Source organism: Varanus komodoensis, unplaced genomic scaffold, assembly GCF_004798865.1.
Source record: "Varanus komodoensis strain SLA01 unplaced genomic scaffold, ASM479886v1 scaffold8, whole genome shotgun sequence".
In the NCBI taxonomy this organism is placed as follows: Eukaryota; Metazoa; Chordata; class Lepidosauria; order Squamata; family Varanidae; genus Varanus; species Varanus komodoensis.
The window spans coordinates 16,924,650-16,945,868 of NW_025336481.1; the positions used below are offsets into that span (position 1 = coordinate 16,924,650).

The 21,219-nt window shown below is 42.5% G+C and overlaps 1 protein-coding gene across 3 annotated transcripts in view; it reads left to right on the forward strand.

The window, feature by feature from the left end:
* SYNGR1 (synaptogyrin 1) overlaps window positions 1-21,219 on the forward strand; it is a 35,406-nt gene that overhangs the window by 12,398 nt on the left and 1,789 nt on the right. For 2 of the 3 annotated variants that reach the window (XM_044454720.1, XM_044454718.1), the window contains exons 2-3: window positions 8,337-8,574; window positions 17,962-18,107. In XM_044454720.1, the coding sequence (XP_044310655.1) occupies window positions 8,337-8,574; window positions 17,962-18,107 (384 nt within the window). Of the gene's footprint in view, window positions 1-8,336; window positions 8,575-17,961; window positions 18,108-20,665; window position 21,219 lie in introns of those variants that run through there. The other variant, XM_044454719.1, reaches the window with a different exon arrangement.

Below are 21,219 nucleotides of genomic sequence, written 5' to 3' on the forward strand. Positions count from 1 at the left end.
GGTACTCCCATCTCTTTAAGAACTTGCCACAATTTGTTGTGATCCACACAATCAACGGCTTTAGCATAGTCAATGAAGCAGAAGTAGATGTTTTTCTGGAACTCCCTAGCTTTCTCCATGATCCAGTGTATGTTGGCAATTTGATCTCTAGTTCCTCTCCCTCTTCGAAATCCTGCCTGTACTTCTGGTAGCTCTCAGTCCACATACTGCTGGAGCCTAGCTTGTAGGATTTTGAGCATCACTTTGCTAGCATGTGAAATGAGTGCAATGGTGCGGTAGTTTGAACATTCTTTGGCATTGCCCTTCTTTGGTATCGGAATGTAAACTGACCTTTTCCAATCCTGTGGCCACTGTTGAGTTTTCCAAATTTGCTGGCATATTGAGTGTAGCACTTTTACTGCATCGTCTTTTAAGATTTTGAATAGCTCAGCTGGAATACTGTCACCTCCACTAGCTTTGTTGTTGCTCAGACTTCCTAAGGCCCATTTGCCTTCACATTCCAGGATGTCTCACTCGAAGTCAGTGACCACCCCATCGTGGTTATCAGGGATGTTAAGCTCTTTCTTGTATAGTTCCACTGTGTAATCTTGCCACCTCTTCTTAATCTCTTCTGCCTCTGTTAGGTCCCTGCCATTTTGGTCCTTTATCATGCCCATCTTTGCATGAAATGTTCCCTTCATATCTTCAATTTTCTTGAAGAGATCTCTGGTCCTCCCTATTCTATTGTTTTCTTCTATTTCTTTGCACTGTTCATTTAAGAAGGCATTCTTATCTCTTCTAGCTATTCTCTGGAATTCTGCATTCAATTGGGTGTATCTTTCCTTTTCTCCCTTGCCTTTTGCTTCCCTTCTTTCCTCAGCTATTTGTAAAGCTTCCTCAGACAGCCATTTTGCTTTCTTGCATTTCTTTTTCTTTGGGATGGTTTTAGTTGTTACCTCTTGTACAATGTTGTGAACCTCCGTCCGTAGTTCTTCAGGCACTCTGTCTATCAGATCTAATTCCTTAATTCTATTTGTCACCTCTGCTGTATATTCATCAGGGATATGATTTAGGTCATACCTGAGTAGCCTAGTGCTTTTCCCTACTTTCTTCAATTTAAGCCTAAATTTTGCAACGAGAAGCTCATGAACTGAGCCACAGTCAGCTCCTGGTCTAGTTTTTACTGACTGTATAGAGCTTCTCCATCTTTGGCTGCAGAGCACATAGTCAATCTGATTTCTGTGTTGACCATCTGGTGATGTCCATGTGTAGAGTCGTCTCTTGGATTGCTGGAAAAGAGTGTTTGCTATGACCATCATATTCTCTTGACAAAATTCTACCAGCCTGTGCCCTGCTTCATTTTGTACTCCAAGGCCAAACTTGCCTGTTATTCCGGTTATCTTTTGGCTTCCTACTTTAGCATTCCAATCCCCCATGATGATAAGGACATCATTTTTTGGTGTTAATTCTAGAAAGTGTTGTAGGCCTTCATAGAACTGGTCAACTTCAGCCTCTTCAGCACCAGTGGTTGGGGCATCGACTTGGACTACTGTGATGTTGAATGGTTTGCCTTGGATTCAAACTGAGATCATTCTGTCATTTTGGAGATTGTATCCCAGTACTGCTTTTCCTACTCTTTTATTGACTATGAAGGCTACTCCATTTCTTCAGAGGGATTCTTGCCCGCAGTAGTATACCTGATGGTCCTCTGAATTAAATTCACCCATTCCTGTCCATTTTAGATCACTGATTCCTAAGATGTCGATGTTCAGTCTTGTCACCTCTTGTTTGACCACATCCAGCTTGCCTTGATTCATGGATCTTACATTCCAGGTTCCTATGGAGTATAGATCTTTGCAGTATCGGACTCTCCTTTCACCACCAGATACATCGGCAACTGAGTGTCCTTTCGGCTTTGACCCAGTCGCTTCATTCTTTCTGGCGCTACTAGTACTAGCCCTCCGCTCTTCCCCAGTAGCATATTGGACACCTTCCGACCTGAGGGGCTCATCTTCCGGCGTCATATCTTTTTGCCTTTTGGTACTGTCCATGGGGTTTTCATGGCAAAGATACCGGAGTGGGTTGCCATTTCCTTCTCCAGTGGATCACGTCTTGTCAGAGCTCTCTCCTATGACCTGTCCCTCTTGGGTGGCCCTGCACGGCATAGCTCATAGCTTCATTGAGCTACGCAAGCCCCTTCGCCACGACAAGGCAGTGATCCATGAAGGAGTAGTGAATGTAGTGAATGCTTAATAAAACATGCAGCCTAGTCTTGTGACTGGCATAAGACATTAACACTTCTATATACCCTAAGGCACACTGCCTCTTCCAGATTCACTTTTGTTAGTACAACACTGTTTCCAGGACTGTGTGGGCCTATCCTGCCTAGTAATCAGTCAAAGTATTGCGTAAGTGAAACTTCAAAGTGAAATGAAGAATGAAGAACAGAACAGAACAGAAGAAGCAGCATTATGGATGAGACCAGTGCTCCATCTGGTCTACCATTCTGTTCATACAGTGGTCAAGCAGTTACTTACAGGATCCCACAAGCAGGATATGAATGCAACAGCCCCCCTCTGCCCAAGTGCCCCAGGCATAGGTAGGAGACATGTGATGCACTAGAGGTAGTGTATAGCCATCAGGACTAGTAGCCATTGAGAGCCTTCTCCTCTGTGAATTTTTCTAATCCCCTCAAAAGCCAAATTTTGTGGAAGTGAATGCTGTAGTTTAATTATGTACTGTTTAAGATGCTGGGCTTCCCCCAGTTTCTAGTACTATGGGAGAGGGAGAAAAATGTCTCCTACCTTCTCTGCACCATGCATAGTTTTGTACACCTTTGATCATTTTAGTCAAACTTTTCTGCACTTTTCCCAACACAGTAATGCTCCTTTTAAGGTTCTGCAACCAGAATTGTGCACAATATTTTAGATGTGGTTAACCATAGATTTGTGTAAGGGCAATATGATGCTGTGTCATATTGAACTTATTGATGAAAGTAAAACTTTCAATGCTTTCTTAATTATGCCTAACAGGGAGTTTGCCTTTCACAGCCACTGCGCACTGGCTTGACGTTTTCACTAAGATGCCCGCCATAACCTCATGATCCTTTTCTTGGTCAGTCAACACTACCTCTGATCCCATCAGCTTATACTTGAAATTGGGAAGTGCATTACTTTGCACTTGTTTACATTGATTTGAATTTGCCATTTTGCTGTCCATTCTTCCAGTTTTGAGAGATCCCATTGGAGCTGCTGAGCATTCCTTTTTATTTTAACCACCCGAAAGAGTTTCATAAACAAATTTGGCTACTTCACTGCTTCCTCCTCCTGGGAAAACGCCTGTGTCCTTTAATCTGACTCCTCTGTGGCACTTCACAAACTGCAGCAGTAGAAGAAGCAGCTCACAAAGTACAGTTTAACCCCATTTACCAAAGTGCAGTAGGTTGGGATGATGGTCCATGTTAGCTTTCATTATAGTGATTGGCAGCAGCTCTCCAGGAATTCAGGCAAGAGTCTTCCTTGGCCACACCTGGAACAGCTGCAGCTGCTGAATGTCATTTTTCACAAAGAGCCCAGGGTGACTAGCAGTGTATATAGAAGACAATACTCCATGAAGGCAATATTAAAGTCATGACTTTTGAATTTATTTCTTTATCTTTAAAATTTATTATTGTCCAATTCATATAGTAGTAGTAATCATTTTCTTTTAAAATGTAATGATAAATAAGAATACAGGCAGTCCCTGAGTTACAAATGTCTGTGTTAAGCTGTATTTATGAATAAACTGCCATACATCCTATTAATTTTTTTAAAAAATTACTGCAAAAATGGTAATCACCATAGAGAGAGAGGAAGCAAATGGAAGAGAGGGAGAGCCTCCAAAGCATGCCTTCCTATCCTACCCATCCTGAGTTGGAAATCTCTCCAGCATTTGTTGGATTGTTATCCTGCCACATTAGACAATAAGATTCCCTTGCTGCAAAGAGGAGGTACTGCTGAATTTGGGGGGAGGTGGGAGCTAAGAGATATTAGCGGTTTTTCCACTTTTGCAGGTTCCTCGTGCCCCAACCCACCTGAATGTGGAGTGACAACTACACGAGATCCAACTTAACGTAAAGATTCAGTTTAAATATGAATTTCTGTTTTCCTGGGCACATAATTTGTTCATAACCCAGGGACTGCCTATATATATAACACTTATAAAATATTGGCTATTTCAAACACAAGAAATATTTGCTTTTTATTTTGCATGATGCAGATTAGATTATAAATCCAGTAGGGAACATTATGTAAAAGAATAATTTCCTTTTTAAAATTTAATTTAAAAAGGAACAAGGAAGAATGGGCTGGTGTAGAAACAGGCTCATTAATGACAGGGATCATGGTGTTGAGGGTTGGAAGGAAAGAGAAATGCATGCACATTCCAGCCAAAACAAGGTAGCATCTTCTAAAATTAAGCAGTAGGACATTGGAGCAGAATCATCATTTCCTTCCTGTGGTGTTTAAGAAACATTAATAGTCTGAATTGCAGAGGCCTCACATGATACTCAGGAGGGCCTAACAGACTTCTGGAAATTGGTATCACGCTACAAGCGTCACATGGCATTCAAGAGGTTTACTGTCTATGGTGTCTGCTCAATTCACTGTGTAATGTTGGGGCCAGAAGGGAGTTCACATTTGCAGCCAATGATTGTGGAATGCCACTTCAAGGAAAATATCTAGTGGTGTTATGAAAGTCACATGGGACCTGAGCAAGATTTCCAATGGAAAGAGAATGTAACTTTGGTGCCTATACGATTTATAATTTTGCCCATGGTCTTCATTCCCTGTTCCCTATCCCGAATTCTTAAAACTGGTTGGAACATACTTTCTCCTAGTACTATGTGTAAAGTACTATGTACTTAAGTGACTATGGAGGGGAGGGGGGGACTATGTGCTTTTTCGAGACTCTTGTGTCTGATTTTTGTTTTGTTCTTGCATCGGTTGGTTCAGGAGACCAGGAAGACAATGAATTGGCTCTCTGTCAATAACTAGGGCACTGATGGCGAACCTTTTAGAAAGCGAGTGCCAAACGGCAATCCAAAACCCGCTTATTTATTGCAATGTGCCAACACTATAATAAAACCTGAAAACTGAGGTTTTAGTTTAGAAAAAACACCTCACAGCCAGTCCATGCAAATATATATGTATATCTCTCCTTGGCAGCACACTGACTGGCCATGCAAACACTTGGAGGGGTTGCGGCTAATGAGTCGCGGCTTGTGATGTCATTGCCTGGTGCCACTACTCCTTTCTGAGCATGTGCATGGCCCCTGTGTGCGCTGTTATCTGATGCTCGGCTGCTGGGGCGATGCTGGGGCAACTTGGCTTGTGTGCCGACACAGAGGGCTCTGCATGCTCTCTGCGGCATGCGTGCCATAGGTTTGCCACCACTGAACTAGGGGATGTTACTGTGATCTGATTTTTTTTTTCAGCAATGAAAACAGAAACGATATTGCCCTTGATCTTGCAAAGCACTTGTTTCAGATATCTAAATCTAAATGTAGTTTTCCTGCCTCTAATTCCTTTGTGTGTCATATAAAAACTGTGGTCTGGAGTAGAATGTTACTATTTTTGACTTCTTACTTCAGGTGTAAGCATACCATGGTACTCAGAATCATTAGTAGTGTTTTGGTATGAGCTAACCGTGGAATTTCAGAATTTCCGATATCAAGGTTCATCTGGAATTATTTCCTTCTCTATCTAAATGTAGATTTCGATTTTGATTCTCCAAATGATTATGTGAATATGCATCTATTCATCACCATTTAATAACTACAGTTAGCCTCTAAGCAAGGTATGTATACTAGCAAGATTCTACAGTGAGAGTGGTTCAGAGGAAAAGGCTTGCATACAATTATTATTGGAGATTGCTTCATGGTTATGGAACTCTCTCCAGTTAGTAAGTGGAGATACCAATGTAACTGCAGATACCTGCAATACCAATTGCATGAACATTTTCTAGAGGCAAATAAAACTTAAACATGAGACTATCCTAAGAAACACTGCCTCCCAATGAGTCTGTTTGACTATTGAAATGTTCATTAGAGGCTGCTTTTTGGTTCCTGCTGTCTTCAGAAATTAGGGGCACTGGGAAAGGGCTTTTTCAGCTGTGACACCCAAACTTTAGAATGTCTCCAGGAAGACTCACCTAGTTCTGAAGCTGTTTTTCCGGTACCAGATCTTTTCTAATTGGATCTTTCCCTGCATAATCCTTATATATGTTTGCTTGGAAGTCAGTCGCATTCATTCAGGAACCTGTTTCTATTATTTCAGTGAGTGTACATAGGATTGCAGCCTTGACGGCTGCATTTTAAAATACTATTTTTAACCTGGCTTATATTGCTACATTAGATCTTTATCTTGAGCGTTCTTTATCTTTTAAAGAGGAATTGTTGCCATTTTAAAAACCATGCATTAGCTGCTCCAAGAGGATTTTTCTTGATAAAGCAGAATTTGATATTATTTTAAATAAGTATGTTTGTGTGTGTGTGTTGTATATTATATGTTTTGCATGACTTGCAAATGGATGGATATGTTGCATGGCATTAAAGTATAGCAATGGTAGGATGCAGATGCTCCAGCATTGCTTTGGATTCCGAACAGGAAGGGAATACAAAGGAAACCTTCATTTCTGTGAAGAATTTAGCCAGACAGTAAATGTATGTCCATATTCAGCAGGTTAACTCTTGCATTCTTCATCGTGATCTCTGTGCATCACACATACAAGGGTGCTGTGCCTGCATGGTTCCTGTTGCCGGGATGATTCCATAGCTTTAACGGCCTTTGTGCTTCTCCCAGTATTTGTGCGGAGGTTAGCCTTCTCCCAAGATGATGAAGCAACCCCCACCCGTTATTCCTCCTTCCTGATAACAGGCTGGGGAAGCACTTCCCCTTGCAAAGAGCAGTCTCAGGCATCTGGGTGTACTTCATGCAGGTTTTTTCATCTCTGTCAGGAACCATAGTTTTATATTAAAATTGCCCAGGCCAGCAAACACGACCGTTTCAGAAACTTCTTGCCATTACAATCATGTTGAAAAGTCAAAACACTCAGTATAAGGGGTGTAGATGAAGAGAGGCTCTGTTGGATTAGATGTAGATGAACAAGTTGTGGTGGTATGTCATCAATAGCTTTGTCAGACCATCACAGAATAGCTATTTTAGTGTGGTAGGTCTGTGTGTGAGGTTATGTACTGCAGTTTGAAAGGGTAAGAGGTACTGAAGCTCCTGGAAAGAAGCCATGCTCTCCCCTCCGCCAATTCTAGGCCATGATTTTTCCTGTCATAGTTACCAAATTTGTCAAAGTCTGAGAGCTAAATCCCATTTTTGGGGAAACACTTGGGGGCTGCTTTCCAGCATAGGCAAGACCCACAGCAAAGGGGGCCAGGCCCAAATAACCATGCGTATTTTGCCTTCAAGTTTTTATGGCTAGTAATTAAGCCTTAAGTGAGGTGTTCTAACCACTTAGGATAGAGAAAGAACTGCTCAAAGCCTGGAAACCCCCAAAAGATAAATAACTGGAGAAAGGAGGTAGAGCCTGGAGAGGTAGAGAGGGAGTTGCTATCTGGGAAACTCTGAATGGCCAGATTAGGACACTAGGTAACTCACGTGGTCCCCAAGCCTGCAGTTCTACCACAGAGCAATCATTGTAATTCACATACACAATCTATTTATAGCACTGACAGTTCAAATATTACTATAATGAAGAAGGGAAAAAAGGAAAGATGCTGGGGGAGATTTCCAAGATCTTTTCAAAGAACAGGTGTGAGAGATCTCAATCCTGTTCATCCGTTATCAAAAGCTGATTGTGCAGCACTAGTGTTGGGTTCATGTAAGTATTTCTAGACCATACCAGGTACCAACATCTGGCAAAATGACAGAAAAGATAAGGAAATTGAAAAGGAAGGATATGTGATGAATGTGATGAAAACCCCGAATCCATAATTTAAAAAGTAATTGGAGGTAAAGAACATTTATAGTAAAATTTGAATAGATTGGACATGTGGGAAGAGAATACAGAGGGAAGGTTGGATTATGGCATCATTGTAGTGTAATGTTACTAGATCTGAGTAATGTGGGAATAGCACTGCTACTTCTACTAGCATATTTCAAGCATATTTCTGGCAGATAAATTACCAGTTGAGAAAACAGGAGCTACTTAAATCTAATGGGCTGGAGGGCATTAGAATGCTGTGCTAAAACACCAAATCTTAGTTAGCAAGCTGCTTAACTCTATCAATGGGGTTTGAAAGAGCTTGTTGCTGGTGGAGAGTCTGTGTTTCTATAGCGAATCTTCTTTTCTCACTTCCTTGAATCCAGATTTTCTCCATCGTTGTCTTTAGCTGTATTGTGAATGAAGGCTACATCAACAAGCCAACTGAATCGAAGGAGTACTGCATCTACAACAGCAACCAGAATGCCTGCAACTATGGTATCACCGTGGGAGTCCTTTCCTTCCTCAGCTGCCTTCTTTACCTGGCGCTAGATGTCTACTTTCCGCAGATCAGCAGCGTCAAGGACCGCAAGAAAGCTGTGCTCTCTGATATTGGTGTATCTGGTGAGCTTTCTCATGGATCAACACTACTTGGGCTTCTGTAGGAGTTGTGTGTGTGGCTGTTTGTGAATGAGGCTGCAGTCCTGTGCACACTTACATGGGAGCAAGTTCCATTGCACAAATACTACTTCATCATGCACGGGAGTGTGTTGCTCAGGTTTCATATTGATATTTTCACAATTGATATTTTATCAATTAACTGATGAGCCACTGCAATAGGAAGTACCTCTTTCTCTACCATTTGACCATCCTCTTTGCTCCCTTTCCCCCCTTAGATTTCTATGGTGCCACCATTTTCACCATGTTATTCTTTTACCAAGTCTTGTTTGGGGAAGAACCCTACAGTTCAGGGGTAGAACACATGTTGCATGTTCACATTTCAGTCTCCAGCAATTCCAGCTAAAAGGATCTCTTAGAGGAAACAGTTGAAGGAAACAATACTAGGCTAGGTGAAGCAATTGGGAAGATTTGCACAACACCGTGAGCCATGCTGTGTCAAGAGCTGCATGGCGCAGCATATGACCCACCCCAGTGTGCCAGACAGATGAGCAGGCACTTTAAGGGTTGTATGCCTCCTTCCCACATCTTCTCTATTTCTGTGGGCACTCCAAAGGTTCCCCCTCCCTGTCACTACTTGATGGTGTATGGAGGGGGGCGTGGTAAGAGGGGAGTGTCAATCATTTGAGCCAACTCTTGAGGAAACCACGAAAAGCAAGGGGAATCTCCTATCACCAAAGGGCAGACTGCAGTGGCAGGAGGACCCTCTTCCCCATTGCTGCCACCAGCCCAAAACGGCAGGCAGGGGCAGGGGCAGTCCTGGCAGAGAGAGCTTGCTTGTGTTTTGATTGGTAGTGCTAGGTGCCCTCCATCCAGAAGCACCCAGAGGAGGAGCCCAAAAGACTTTGCAATCACCAGCACCCCTTATTTATTTTTTCCTTTCAAGAGATGGTGAGTGTTGTGTAAGAGCTCTTGGACAAAATGGAAGCAGCTACGTTCCACCTTCTATATACAAAGAGATGAGATAGGCAGAGTGGCAGAACTTGTGTATCAGCCTGATTGCTGATTAACTTTTCTAACCAGTAGAGAAACCTCTCAAGCCCAGTTCAAATACACCATATTCAAACCCTTGCAAACCACTCTTCTTCCCAGTGCTTTCTAAAACTTTGCAAGACCAACACTCACAGCAGCTCACATTTCCTGCTTCCTGTGAACCAAGAGAGCCAAACTAAAATTAAAGTGGGGTGTTGTAGGGAACTTGGAGGCCATCATCAGCCCAGGGCTATGATAGAACTCATATTCCACACAGGGAATATTCTCTAGAACAGCAGCCAAGTGCTTTGGAGTGGAACGGAAAACCACTGCAAGCATTTTGCACAGCCTATGTGCGCCTGATAGTTTGAGCTGGAGGGTTGTGGAGTCATGAGGAAAATCCTTGTGCTTGTACCATATCATTCACTGTATGCTAGCCTTCATATTCTCTCCCTCCCTCCTTCCACTAGTCTCATTGTAATTTCTTCTGCCCTGCTATGTTTTCGTCATTTAACTCTTTTTCAGTCTGGGTTGCAGTGCAAATTTGGGTGTACTCAGTCATCAGTGTGACTTAAATGAATCACGACCAGCTTAAATCTCATTGACTCCAATTGGTCTACTTCCGACTTCTTCAACCTGGTGCTTTCAAGATGTTTTGGACTCAAATTACCATCAGCTCCAGCCAGCATGGCCAGGGGGTTGGGAATCTTGAGAGTTGTAATGTAAAAATCTGGAAGACATCAGGTTGGGGAAGGCTGTAAGTTTGGATTCAAAGTCATTTTCATGTGATAAATTTGATCATTCTCTGTCTCTGTAAGCATTAGTCACAAGTCTGAACAGGTGATTCTGACAAGAAGGCAAATGCCCACAAGATAGGGTTTGGCTGTATATAATTCAACAGTCTACTTGTTTGGGCATGTTCTGCCATCAGGGAACTGATTCCACACTGTTGTCTCTACCAGAAATTTGTTTCTGAGGGTTCTCCGGCTCAAAGAAAATTGTTTAAAGGAAACCCAAGGTGGGCATCAGCTGTGAGCTGTGCCAGGGTCCTAGGGCCTCGGCAACTGCCCAAGGAGGTCAGGTGCTGGCAATAGGCCCATTCTAAGGTCCTCCTTGGTTCCCACAGGGCAGGTCTGTTTGGCAGCGCAACTGCTCCACATGGGCTGAGTGACACAAAAAAGAACCCATAAAGCTTCCTTCTGGCTGCATGTAGCAGGATTACTGGTGGGTGATCTGTCTGTCAGAGAAACCGGTCTGTCTTGGCAGATCTTAGCGAAGAACTACTGATGAAAATACAGGACCACAGGTTTCCCTGGAAAGCCATTTGCAAGCCCTGCCAAAGCTGCCCCAACTCGTAGCCTTTCTGCCTCTCCTCTACCACATATGCACACAAAAGTCTTTCAAAGCATAAAACTATAGAGGTTGGATGATTTCCATATTAAGAGGTGGGCAAAGTCCCATGAATCCCACTGTTTTGAATTTCAGAAAATAAATGTAAGTCAGAAGAAAGGAGTAATATAGTCATAGCCTATTAGTAACATAGAAGTAGAAAAACTCAAGCCCAGTCTTAAGAATGAAGCTGCCACACCAGGCAACTGATCTTAGGTTCTGAAAAGGCAGCTAATCGAGACTATTTGATTTACTGTTATTATAAACTGGCAAATGCACCCAGTTCTGAGCTGGCTGAAATAGTCCTTAATTTGATATAGCAAAGTCTTCAAGTAAACATACATACTTGCAAGAGTTGGATGTTTTGTGCTCACCTCATCTAAGTGAAGCCATGCTTGCTGGCATCCCTGAGGGAGGGGATTTATTGAACCCATTCCCCTGAGGGGAGCTATCCCACACCAGGTGTCAGACATAACTAATCTAATCTCACCTGGTTTCAACTGAATGGGCAGTAAGGGTAAATTCCAGGTTAATACAGGCTTCAGCTACATGGACACATTTAAATTAATTCAAATTCAGCTGTGTTAGAAAACAAACTGCACAGGATCTCTTTAGGTTGCAGGTCAAGTTTCAGGCATTTAGCTTCCTGCATCTCCTCCCAGAAAGTTATCTTTTTCATAGAGTCACTGATAACAAAATACTCTTATATGCCTTGGAAAGCATACTGTCAAATGCTTGCTTCTACTTTTGAAGGGTAAACAAGAGTTTCCTCAAAAATAGCCCCATTTGCTTCCCTGTTAACATTAAATCTTTTAGTAAAAAGGGTAATAATGAATACTATTTTCTCTGCTCTTTGCCAGGGGAAGTCATATTCTAGTCTATATCTTATATATCTTCTACAAGGCAGCATTACTCTTCAAGGTCTCAATAAGTGTTGATTAATATTTGTTCTATTTACTTGCTTGTAAAACATAAATTCAGTTGAGGTCAAGCCCTGCACAGTAAACTCATAGTTGCAGCCTTCAGAATGTAAGAACCACCATGTTGCATCAGACAAAAGGCCCATCTAGCATTCTGTTCACCCAGTGGCCAAACAGTTGTCCACTGGCTCTTGCATTCCGGCTGTGACTGCAGCAGCACCCTTCTGCCTAAGTTCCCCAGCAACTGGTGTCCGTAGGCATACTGCCTTTGATAGTGGAGGTGGCATAGCACCATCAGGAATAATAGCCATTGACAGTGTATCTTCCATAGTCTTTGATTAGATGTTTGGCATTGGAGATTCTAGATCAGCCTTGTAAATATTTATTATATGCTTATCCTGCTTGTCCTCCAAGGAGCTCAAAATTCTCCATTTCTATCCCTGCAATTCTTAAGGGGTAGGCTAGGTTGAAGAGGGGGTGACTGAGCCAGGGTCACTCAGTAAGAAGGTGGTTTAGCAGGGATTAGAAGTTGGGTCTCCATGTCTAAGTGCAGTTCCTTTTCTGCTGCACCACACTGACCTGGTTCACATGATCACCAAAGGTTAAACTAGTGCTTAATGGCATGTGTGGAATGAGAGTTACATATTCATTACCCAGGTGCAGCTTGTTGTGCTGTCTGAAGCCAAGCACTGTGGCTTCCTGGAGGGAAAAGCAACCTGCAAATAATCCATGACCTGTTATTCAGGAAGCACAACAAAATGTGTTTGGGTGGGTAATTGGACAAATCATGTCCTGCATGTGTTAGCAGGCACTGAGGATGAAACAGCACAGTGGCTTCTTTTATACTCAGTGCTCATCCAAGCAGACCAAGTGGGTCTGAAATAGTTTTAAGCAATCAAGACAATAGATTTAGCATTTTCAAACTCTAGAGTGGGATTTGGAGTGTAAGTCAGATTACTCTGCTTTTAGAATTATGACCCTGTTGAATTCTAAAATCCATTTCGAAATGCAAGCACTTGATAGGCTGCAGAGGGAGTTTGCTCTAGCAACTTAGTCCTCAGGTAACCACTTCGTATATTGACCAAACCAACCATCATTAAATTAGAGGCCTGTAAATGCATCTGCTGACAAATCTCAGACTCCCAAAGCTGCCTTGGCAGTGCAAATTCCAATTGTTGATCACTGGATCCATTTGTTCTAAGAGTAGCCATTTTCCATACCAAGTAGGCTTATTGCAAAGTGGTTCTACTCCTTATTTTTATTTATCCTTTTTCTTCCCATTTGGAACAGCTTCTGAATACGTAAGTTCCAAGTCCAACGGGCAAATATTTAGAATGTTTACTTTAAAATCTCAATTTTGAGTCACACATTTATGTGATGATTTTGCATTTCTTTTTAAAGCAAGAGTACAGTGGTCCCTCTGCTCACGAACGCCTCAGTTCACGACCAAATTGGGTCGCAAACAGAAATTTCATAAAAAATTTGCTGTAGGTCGTGAACTCTGCATCGGGTGACAGTCACAGGTGTGCCTGCCTTCCCTACATGGGCGCAATCACGGTCGTGCTGGGTGGGGGGAGATGGCCACGATTGCGCCCGTGTTCCCTGCCCAAGCATGCCTGCGCCCACCTCACCCCCATGCACCCGCGTCTGCCTCCCTGCCCACCTCCCCCAGCATGCCCACAATTGCGCCCATCTCCCCCCGCCCCCCACACGATTGTTGAGATTGGGGGGTGGCCATGATCTTTGTTGTTCTTTGTCACTTTGCTTCAAATTTTTGTGAGTAAAAAAATAGTTGCAGAACGGATTAACCTTATTTACACTGACCCTTATTGGGAAATTTGACTTGGCTCAGGACCAATTTGGGTCATGACCAGAGTCCTGGAACGGATTAAGTTCGTGAGCCAAGGAACCACTATATAAAGTTGAGTATAACCATCATAATTTCATAACTGAAAAACATATTCAGTGAATAGTCAGGATCTTTAAAAAAGCACAAGTTAAGAAAGGGAAAGTAAACTTTAATGCACTCTTGAGAATCTGGAAGGTTCAACAAACAATGAATAACACAGTGAAAGAAACTTAGATTTTACAAGAAAGTAGAGGCAGTTTTGCAGCTCTTAAATATTTCTCAGAGAGGAAGATAATGTTGTATATCTTTCCCTATGACTTTTCAGGCACAGGGCTGATTTATAGGATGTGCTTGGGTCTCAGTAGTGCCTTTAATGAAATATATGTGCCTTTTCAGTTAATTTCATAGCTATGGCAGGCCACATGCATTCTCTTTCATAATGTGCCCACTGCAATCCTAGAAGTAAGTCATCCACTCATTCTAAAAGCAGCATCTTCATTCAAAGGAGCTGATTCTTTTGCACCAAAGTGTACATTCTAGACACATCTCTCCTGATGTTAATGACGTCAGCACAGACCAGAACAGCATGTGAAGGACATTGGCTCAATGTTCATTCACTTCCCTCTTCTTGGTTTTGTAATCATGTCTACAAGTTACCTAAGGTGAGTTCTCTTCCCTTTTTGCAAATTCTGTAGAGCAGCCAGACATCATATAGCCAGGGAACACTATATTAGTAAGAACTATGATGAAGTGAATAGTAATAGCCAGTGAAAGCTGAGAGTCTTGTGGTGTAGTGGCTAGAGTGTTAAACTGGGCCTTGAGAGGTACAGGTTCTAGTCCTCCCTTTCCAGTTACCTTTGAGCCAGTCACTGACTCTTAGCCTAACCTACCTCACAGTATTGTTGAGAAGAGAATATAGAGAGCAGGAAGATTATATAAGCTGCCTTGGGTTCCCTGGAGGGAAAAAAGCAGGATGTAAATGCACTTTAATAGAACAAAAATAAATAGAAGGAAGCAGAATTTGGATAACAGCCCAGTCTTCCCTAGCCATGCTTACGTGGAAGTAAGTGCCTCTGATTTCAGCATGACTTCCAGGGGATTGTGCTTGCCTGGGAGCTAGTAGAGTGGCATGGCTCAGGCTGCACTGTGAACTAGGGAGTTTCCAGTTTAAATCTTTTCCCATCCAGAGTGGCCCTAGGCAAGCTGTTCTCTCTTGACCTCACCCCCATCTGCAAATGTGAAGAGAGTAACACTGCTGTGCTACCTTACAGGGCTGTTGTAAGGATAACTGACATAGTGGGTGCAAAGTGCTTTAAATGCTCTCAAGAGCTAGATTATGCTTAGAATAGCAGGCTATGTGCAATATAGAATGGCAAACACCCTGATCTATGCCTTTTTCTGTACTCCTTGCTTATAGAAACACCTGGCAGTTGAAGATAATGCTTCAAGCATTTCATGTTGTGGTCTCTGGTCCATGAAACCACACCATAATTTAAGTTGCCACAAGGCTGTCATTATTTGCTGTAAGAGACTGATGTAGTTACTGTTCCAAAAATATCTAGCTCCATTTGAGGTGCTTTCTTATGCATATTTATGACAAAGGAATGTTCTCTCGTGTTGTTCACCCTATGTCCTTTTAAAGAAAATGTGTGCTGCAAAAATATGTTTATGTCTGTTAAAATGCAGTGAGGGATGCAACCCTCAGGAAGATGGCGGATAACCAGATTAGGAAACAGTTTTGAAGAAGGACAATCTTTTGCTTGAAGTTGGGCATCATCATGGCTGGACAATCTTTAGATATGTGTTTAGCCATGATGGGTATAATGTGGTGGTTTTCCATGGCCTGCTATATTACAGCACTATGGCTGATTATGCTGGCTACCTTTTCACCTGCAGTTCTCCATACTGGAACCCCATAGACATCCCTTGCCTCTGCCCCTGCTTGGTACTGATGCTGCTGCCGCTGCCCAAGGTCAGGTGGAATTTAGGGGCAATTTAATTCTTCATGTCTCCACAAGCCACCAGGTCAAGTTCCTCCACCCAAAACTGTTGGCTTTCTCAGGGCAGTATAAAAATGAATACATAAATGTGGGTGCATCTTTACTTCCACTAGTGAGGTTTATTGCACTAATGGTACATTGGCCATTGTAAGTCTGGAGGCAGAAAATAGGTTTCAAGCAAATTGGTAATGAATTCCTGTGATTTGAGAGAGGTTTTGCTTCCTGAGCTGCATATTTCTTTTGCCCTGATGTTTTTAGTGAAACAGGTCTTGCACCTTTTTGGAACAATTCAAAACTCATTTACTAGAGGTAAAACTGGGATGATTATATATAGTGTAAGCAGAATCCTTTTTCTGAACTTCCTTCAGGAGTTTTAAAAATACACTGGTGGCATTCTTGTATACTATTTATTCATAGTTTAACACTGTGAATAGTGTTTAGGTTGCATATTCTGCTTTCAGTCTTTCCTGAAACTAGGGAGAGGAATAAACCAAATTCAGTTTCAGTTTAGCAGATGCTTGGACTATGACATCCAGCATATGGAACAAGGCAGCAGCAAACCATGGGTTGTTTTTCTGTTGTCGGGTTTTTTTTTTTTTTTTTTTGGTGTGTGTGTGTAATTAAACTTTATTGTTTACTTGAAACTTCATTTTTAGTCCACAGGTAACAACATGCCAGGTAATTGCTAAGGTGAAGCTAAATTTTGGCTTATTCCTTCTCTTTCTGATCACTTAGGAGGAGGGGTGAGCATGAGAACCCAAGACTACATGCAAGCTTCTTTCTTGTTTCTGTGCATGCATAGGGCAGTACATTATGGTTTAGAGTGACATATGAACATTGCCGATATCTGTCTTCTCCCACATAGACCTCTCTTCTTCCTGTAGTACTTGAATAGAAGTATCCCCTTCTTTTCTCTGTTACAACTCTCATGTTACTGTTCTCTGCATTCCCAGTGTACATGAAACTCAAATTTTCCACGCAGTATGAAGCACAGGTCATTCTAGGGCCTTTCAAAAATATCTGGTGGTGGTGATTAATTACTACTACTACTACTGCAATATTAATAATAGTAGTAACAACAACAACATTTCTGCGCTATCATAGCTGAAGCTCACTGGGAAGGTTACAACAGCACATGCAATGCAACAGAAAATACAGATAGCAGTAAAACCATAGAAGGTTACAATACAAAATTTAAAAACAATTTGTGAAATAAATATAAAAACTGTAATAGTTCATATAAATTAAATCATAAGACCTGTTTAAGCAGCTAATACAGCCCCTGCAGAATAGTAAAAAAATTAAATGCCCTGGGTTAGAGGACAGTCTTAACCTGGTGCTCAAAAGATATTAAAGTTGGCACCAGGGGAGCCTCAGTAGGCAGCTTATTCCATAACTAGAAGAGGGGGCTACCACTGAAAAGGCATTGTGCATGAACACTGCTGGAGGTTACCTGGTTGGGGAAGGCTGCCTTAGAGTTTGCCAAGATTCCAGTGACTATTTTTTGCAGATTAGAGAGTTCTTCTGCAATTGATTTTGGAGACTTTTACCCTCCTTCTGCCTTTTCCATTCCCATTCCAAGACAAAGTCTCCTTCCATGGCTCAGTTTTGCAGGGAGGCTGTATTTCGGGAATTAATGAGCAAGTGGCACTACTATTGGGATGCTCAGTAGACCTCCCTTATGTACTGGCTCTACCAGCTGTGATGAATGCAATAGTTCCAATGCTGATGAAACTGGCTTCCCTTACTATTTCATACATGTTAGTTCTGCTTCACTTAAGGCAGAACCGCACATGGTCTCTACCAGTTTTCAGAGGTGGAGGGGAACATTTGAAGAGGAGAACTTGGACCCCCAACTGCAGAAGAGAAGCTAAAAATAGCCGGCATGGTTTTAGCCTCTAGAAGATGGGGAGAAGACACACCCACCAACCATTTCTCCCCTTTAAATTCCTCCCAGTTTCCAAGTTAGTGTGCTGAGAGAAACACAAGGTCTGGAATATCATATTTATCATTTCACCTAAAGGTTCCAGCTTATAGGTTCTTGCAATGAGCTGCACAATTGGAATTTGCTAGTCTGCGAAATACTTGGTGATCCCATAAGGCTGAATTTTCTGGAGAAGTGTGAGAACTAAAATACATATGTGTACTTTGTACACCCCTCACCTCTGTCCTTTCCTCTTGTTTTGATGTTGGTCTCTCTCAGGCTTCTGGGCTTTTCTCTGGTTTGTCAGTTTTTGTTTCCTGGCTGACCAATGGCGTGTTTCAAAGAAGGAAGACAACCCGCTGAATGAAGGAGCAGATGCAGCCCGAGCAGCCATTGCATTCTCCTTTTTCTCCATCTTCACCTGGGTAAGTAATCTAGCCTTGGACCCATGGTAATAATAATGGAGGCCATCTATGGATTCTCCTGTTGCCTCGGCTTCTAGTTCTGTTATATGCAGTGCAGCTCCTGCCCCCTGCTTGTTGCCTGCTCTGCCACTGACCAGAATGTCATCTCATGGGTCCAAATAAACAGCTGGTCTACAGAAGAAAAACAAACACACAATGATTTGACAGTCAGTTTTACTGTTATGTAATCCAAACATTTTATCCTTTTCATATCTCTTTGTATCACTTTAAATGAGGGCTTCCCTAATGAAGATAGCATTGCCACACAGGAACTCAACCCCATCCTGGCAAGGAAGAGGGATGCCCTTGTCCTTTACCATTTACACAGCTTCTGAAACCTACAGGACTACATTTGTGAAGTAGCATTACCCAGCCTAGTGTTTTCCAGATGTGTTGGACTATGATTTCCACCATCCCCAGCCAGCATGACTACTGTTGATGGAAGTTGTAGTCTAATGCACCTGTGGGACACCTATTGTGGAAGGCTGCCATGAAGGTTGGGAGGACGTAACAGGCCAAAGCCACTGCTGCAGTAGGGTGCTACGAATTTCCCCAGGCTGTGGTACTCAGAATCTGAATCCTCCCTAGCCCTACTTCTTGCTCCGTACTTCTTGGAGGGTTGCCCCCAGCATAGCAATGATGAAGGGAAGGAATTGGCTGCTATATAGGACATTGTTCCTGTGTCTGCAGCAGTAGCTTAGAAGAGGCACTGTGAAGATGAGAGCAACCCAGATGATCATGGGGCTGGATCAACTGTCCTTTAAAGAAGGGTTACAATGAGGGGTGTTTAGCTTAGAAAGAAAGTGAATAAGGGAAGACATGATAGAGGTATTTTCCTCCATTCTACCAACTGTGGAGCACGGTAGGTAAGGCTCATGCGTGTGAGGGTAGCAGGCATGAGTTTGATCCCTGCTGTGTGCTCCCAGGAGAGGTTCAGCTGAGAGTACCCTAAGAGTGTGGCTGATGGGGTTATGCACCTGGCCACCTGTGTGGCCTTGTCCAAGCTGCACAGCCCCAGTGTCTGGATGCCCCCAGTTGGCAGTTGCACACAAGTCCAGGGAGAACAAGGTGACCTTCACCAGTGATGGCATGCTGGTTGGGCCAGCAGACTGGGGAGGACTGCCTAAATAGTCTGGGAGCATGAAGTTGCACTCTCAGATGAAAAATATTTAGCCCACCTGCATAGCTAGCATGTTGCATCACCTTTGCTAAGATGGAGAGGCATAGGCCTGCAGCTGGATGGATGACCACCTATGGAAGAGGAGCAGGGGGTTGGATTCAATGGCCTTATATGCCCCTTTCAACTCTGCTTGTGTTCTATTACTTTTGTATCTCGAACCTGGGCTCATCCAATTAATTTGAATGGTGGGATGTTTAAAGGGAAGTACTTCTTCTCACAGTGCATGGATGCAGTAATGGCCTGGGGCTAGGGCAATTTTGAAAAGGGATTAGATGTATTCATGGTGGGTGAGGCTTCTCACTTTCCTGCAGTCCTATTTTTTGTGGCATACCTGTACCTAAATAAGTGCTCAACACCCTGGAATTGTGCCCTGTCATTCCAGAAAAAAGCCACCTGTGGATTCAGAAAAAAATCTCCTACAAAGTCAGAACTGTGTCTCCCGCACAAAACCTTTTAATGAACTTGTCATGGTTTCTTGTTATCTTTAATAGCTTAAATAAACTTTAATAGCTATCTTTAATAGCTTAGAAAGCAAACATGTTTTCACTGATGAACATAACAAAACTGCTAAAATTCGTAATCATGTAGAATTGTCTTGGGGGCCTTATTAAAAATGACCAAATCTGGTGATATAGTAGCTAACACTTCTGGTTAGTGTTTTATACATGTATATAGCTTATATATTGTTTCTCTATAAAGCATCAGAAGTAACATATAATTAACTGCAGCTAGTGTTACACCCATCTATTGTACATTTGTAGGTCTTAATTCAATTTAATTTATTTTAATTTGCCCCTTATTTGGCTATGAAGTTGATGGCTTATGAAAACAAAACCCAATAAAAATTGTATAATACCAAAATGGCTGAGGGTGGTTTGAAAAGGGAACCCAGTCTCCCAAAGCCCAGCATTCCTTGACAGTACTGCATAACAAACACTGATCTCGAATGGCTGTTTTCCTTTGCTTTATATGTTACCTTTTTGTCAGAACTGGGAAGCACACCAAAGGAATAGCCACCCTGCAGTGTTCCCACGTGGCCTACAGGAAAAAGCCATCTAGACTCATTTGTAGGTGTATGTTGAACTCTGTACACATGTACGTATAATACTCAACTGGGGCGGGATACACCTTTGAAAAAAGAAGAACAGGAAGCAGAGATGAACAACCCCAGGCTGCCTGAACTGTCTCAGTGAACCAAAGGTGGGCTTTTTGGCATAGGATGCGTTCCACTGTCTTCACTACTTCCTGATCTGGCAGCTGTAGCTCATTTATATTTTATCCAGTTACAAAACTGCAGGATTTCCTTGGCAGTTGAAGCACTCTTCTCCTTCTTTTCCAGTACTCTCAGTGACACTCTCCATGCTCCAGTTGCCTTGCTTTCATGTTTTTGGCTTCCTTATTACCTTTTCATCAGTCAGCTTCTAATTCTGGGGTGAGCGACTACAATGAGTGGGTCATTTTTATCTCTCAACCCTTTGGGGGTCACTCTCAGTTGGGCACCACATGAAGAAAGGGTGAAATTTGATCCTCTTTTTACAGGTAACACAGAGCTTGGTAACAGCAAAACTCAACCTGATGGGGCTGCACTAAGGAAGTAATGGGGCACATGCATCCCACAAGCCATGTGTTACCCACCCCATTCTAAACTCTGCCCTATATTGGTCCTGCTTAGCTAGAGCAGAGACCAGGGACTAATTGCAGAAAGATTTACCATCTTGTAAATATTTTGGCATTTTGTAAAAAGCAGGGAGGATCTCTGATAGCGCCCCAGTTCTCTCCTCTCTGCCTAATGATATGAGAGACCCACCTCCTTTGATTTATTTATTATGGCCGTGCAGATCTTTCCCAGACTGACTGTTCTCTAATGCCCCACATTCCATCCTCTTCTCTCCT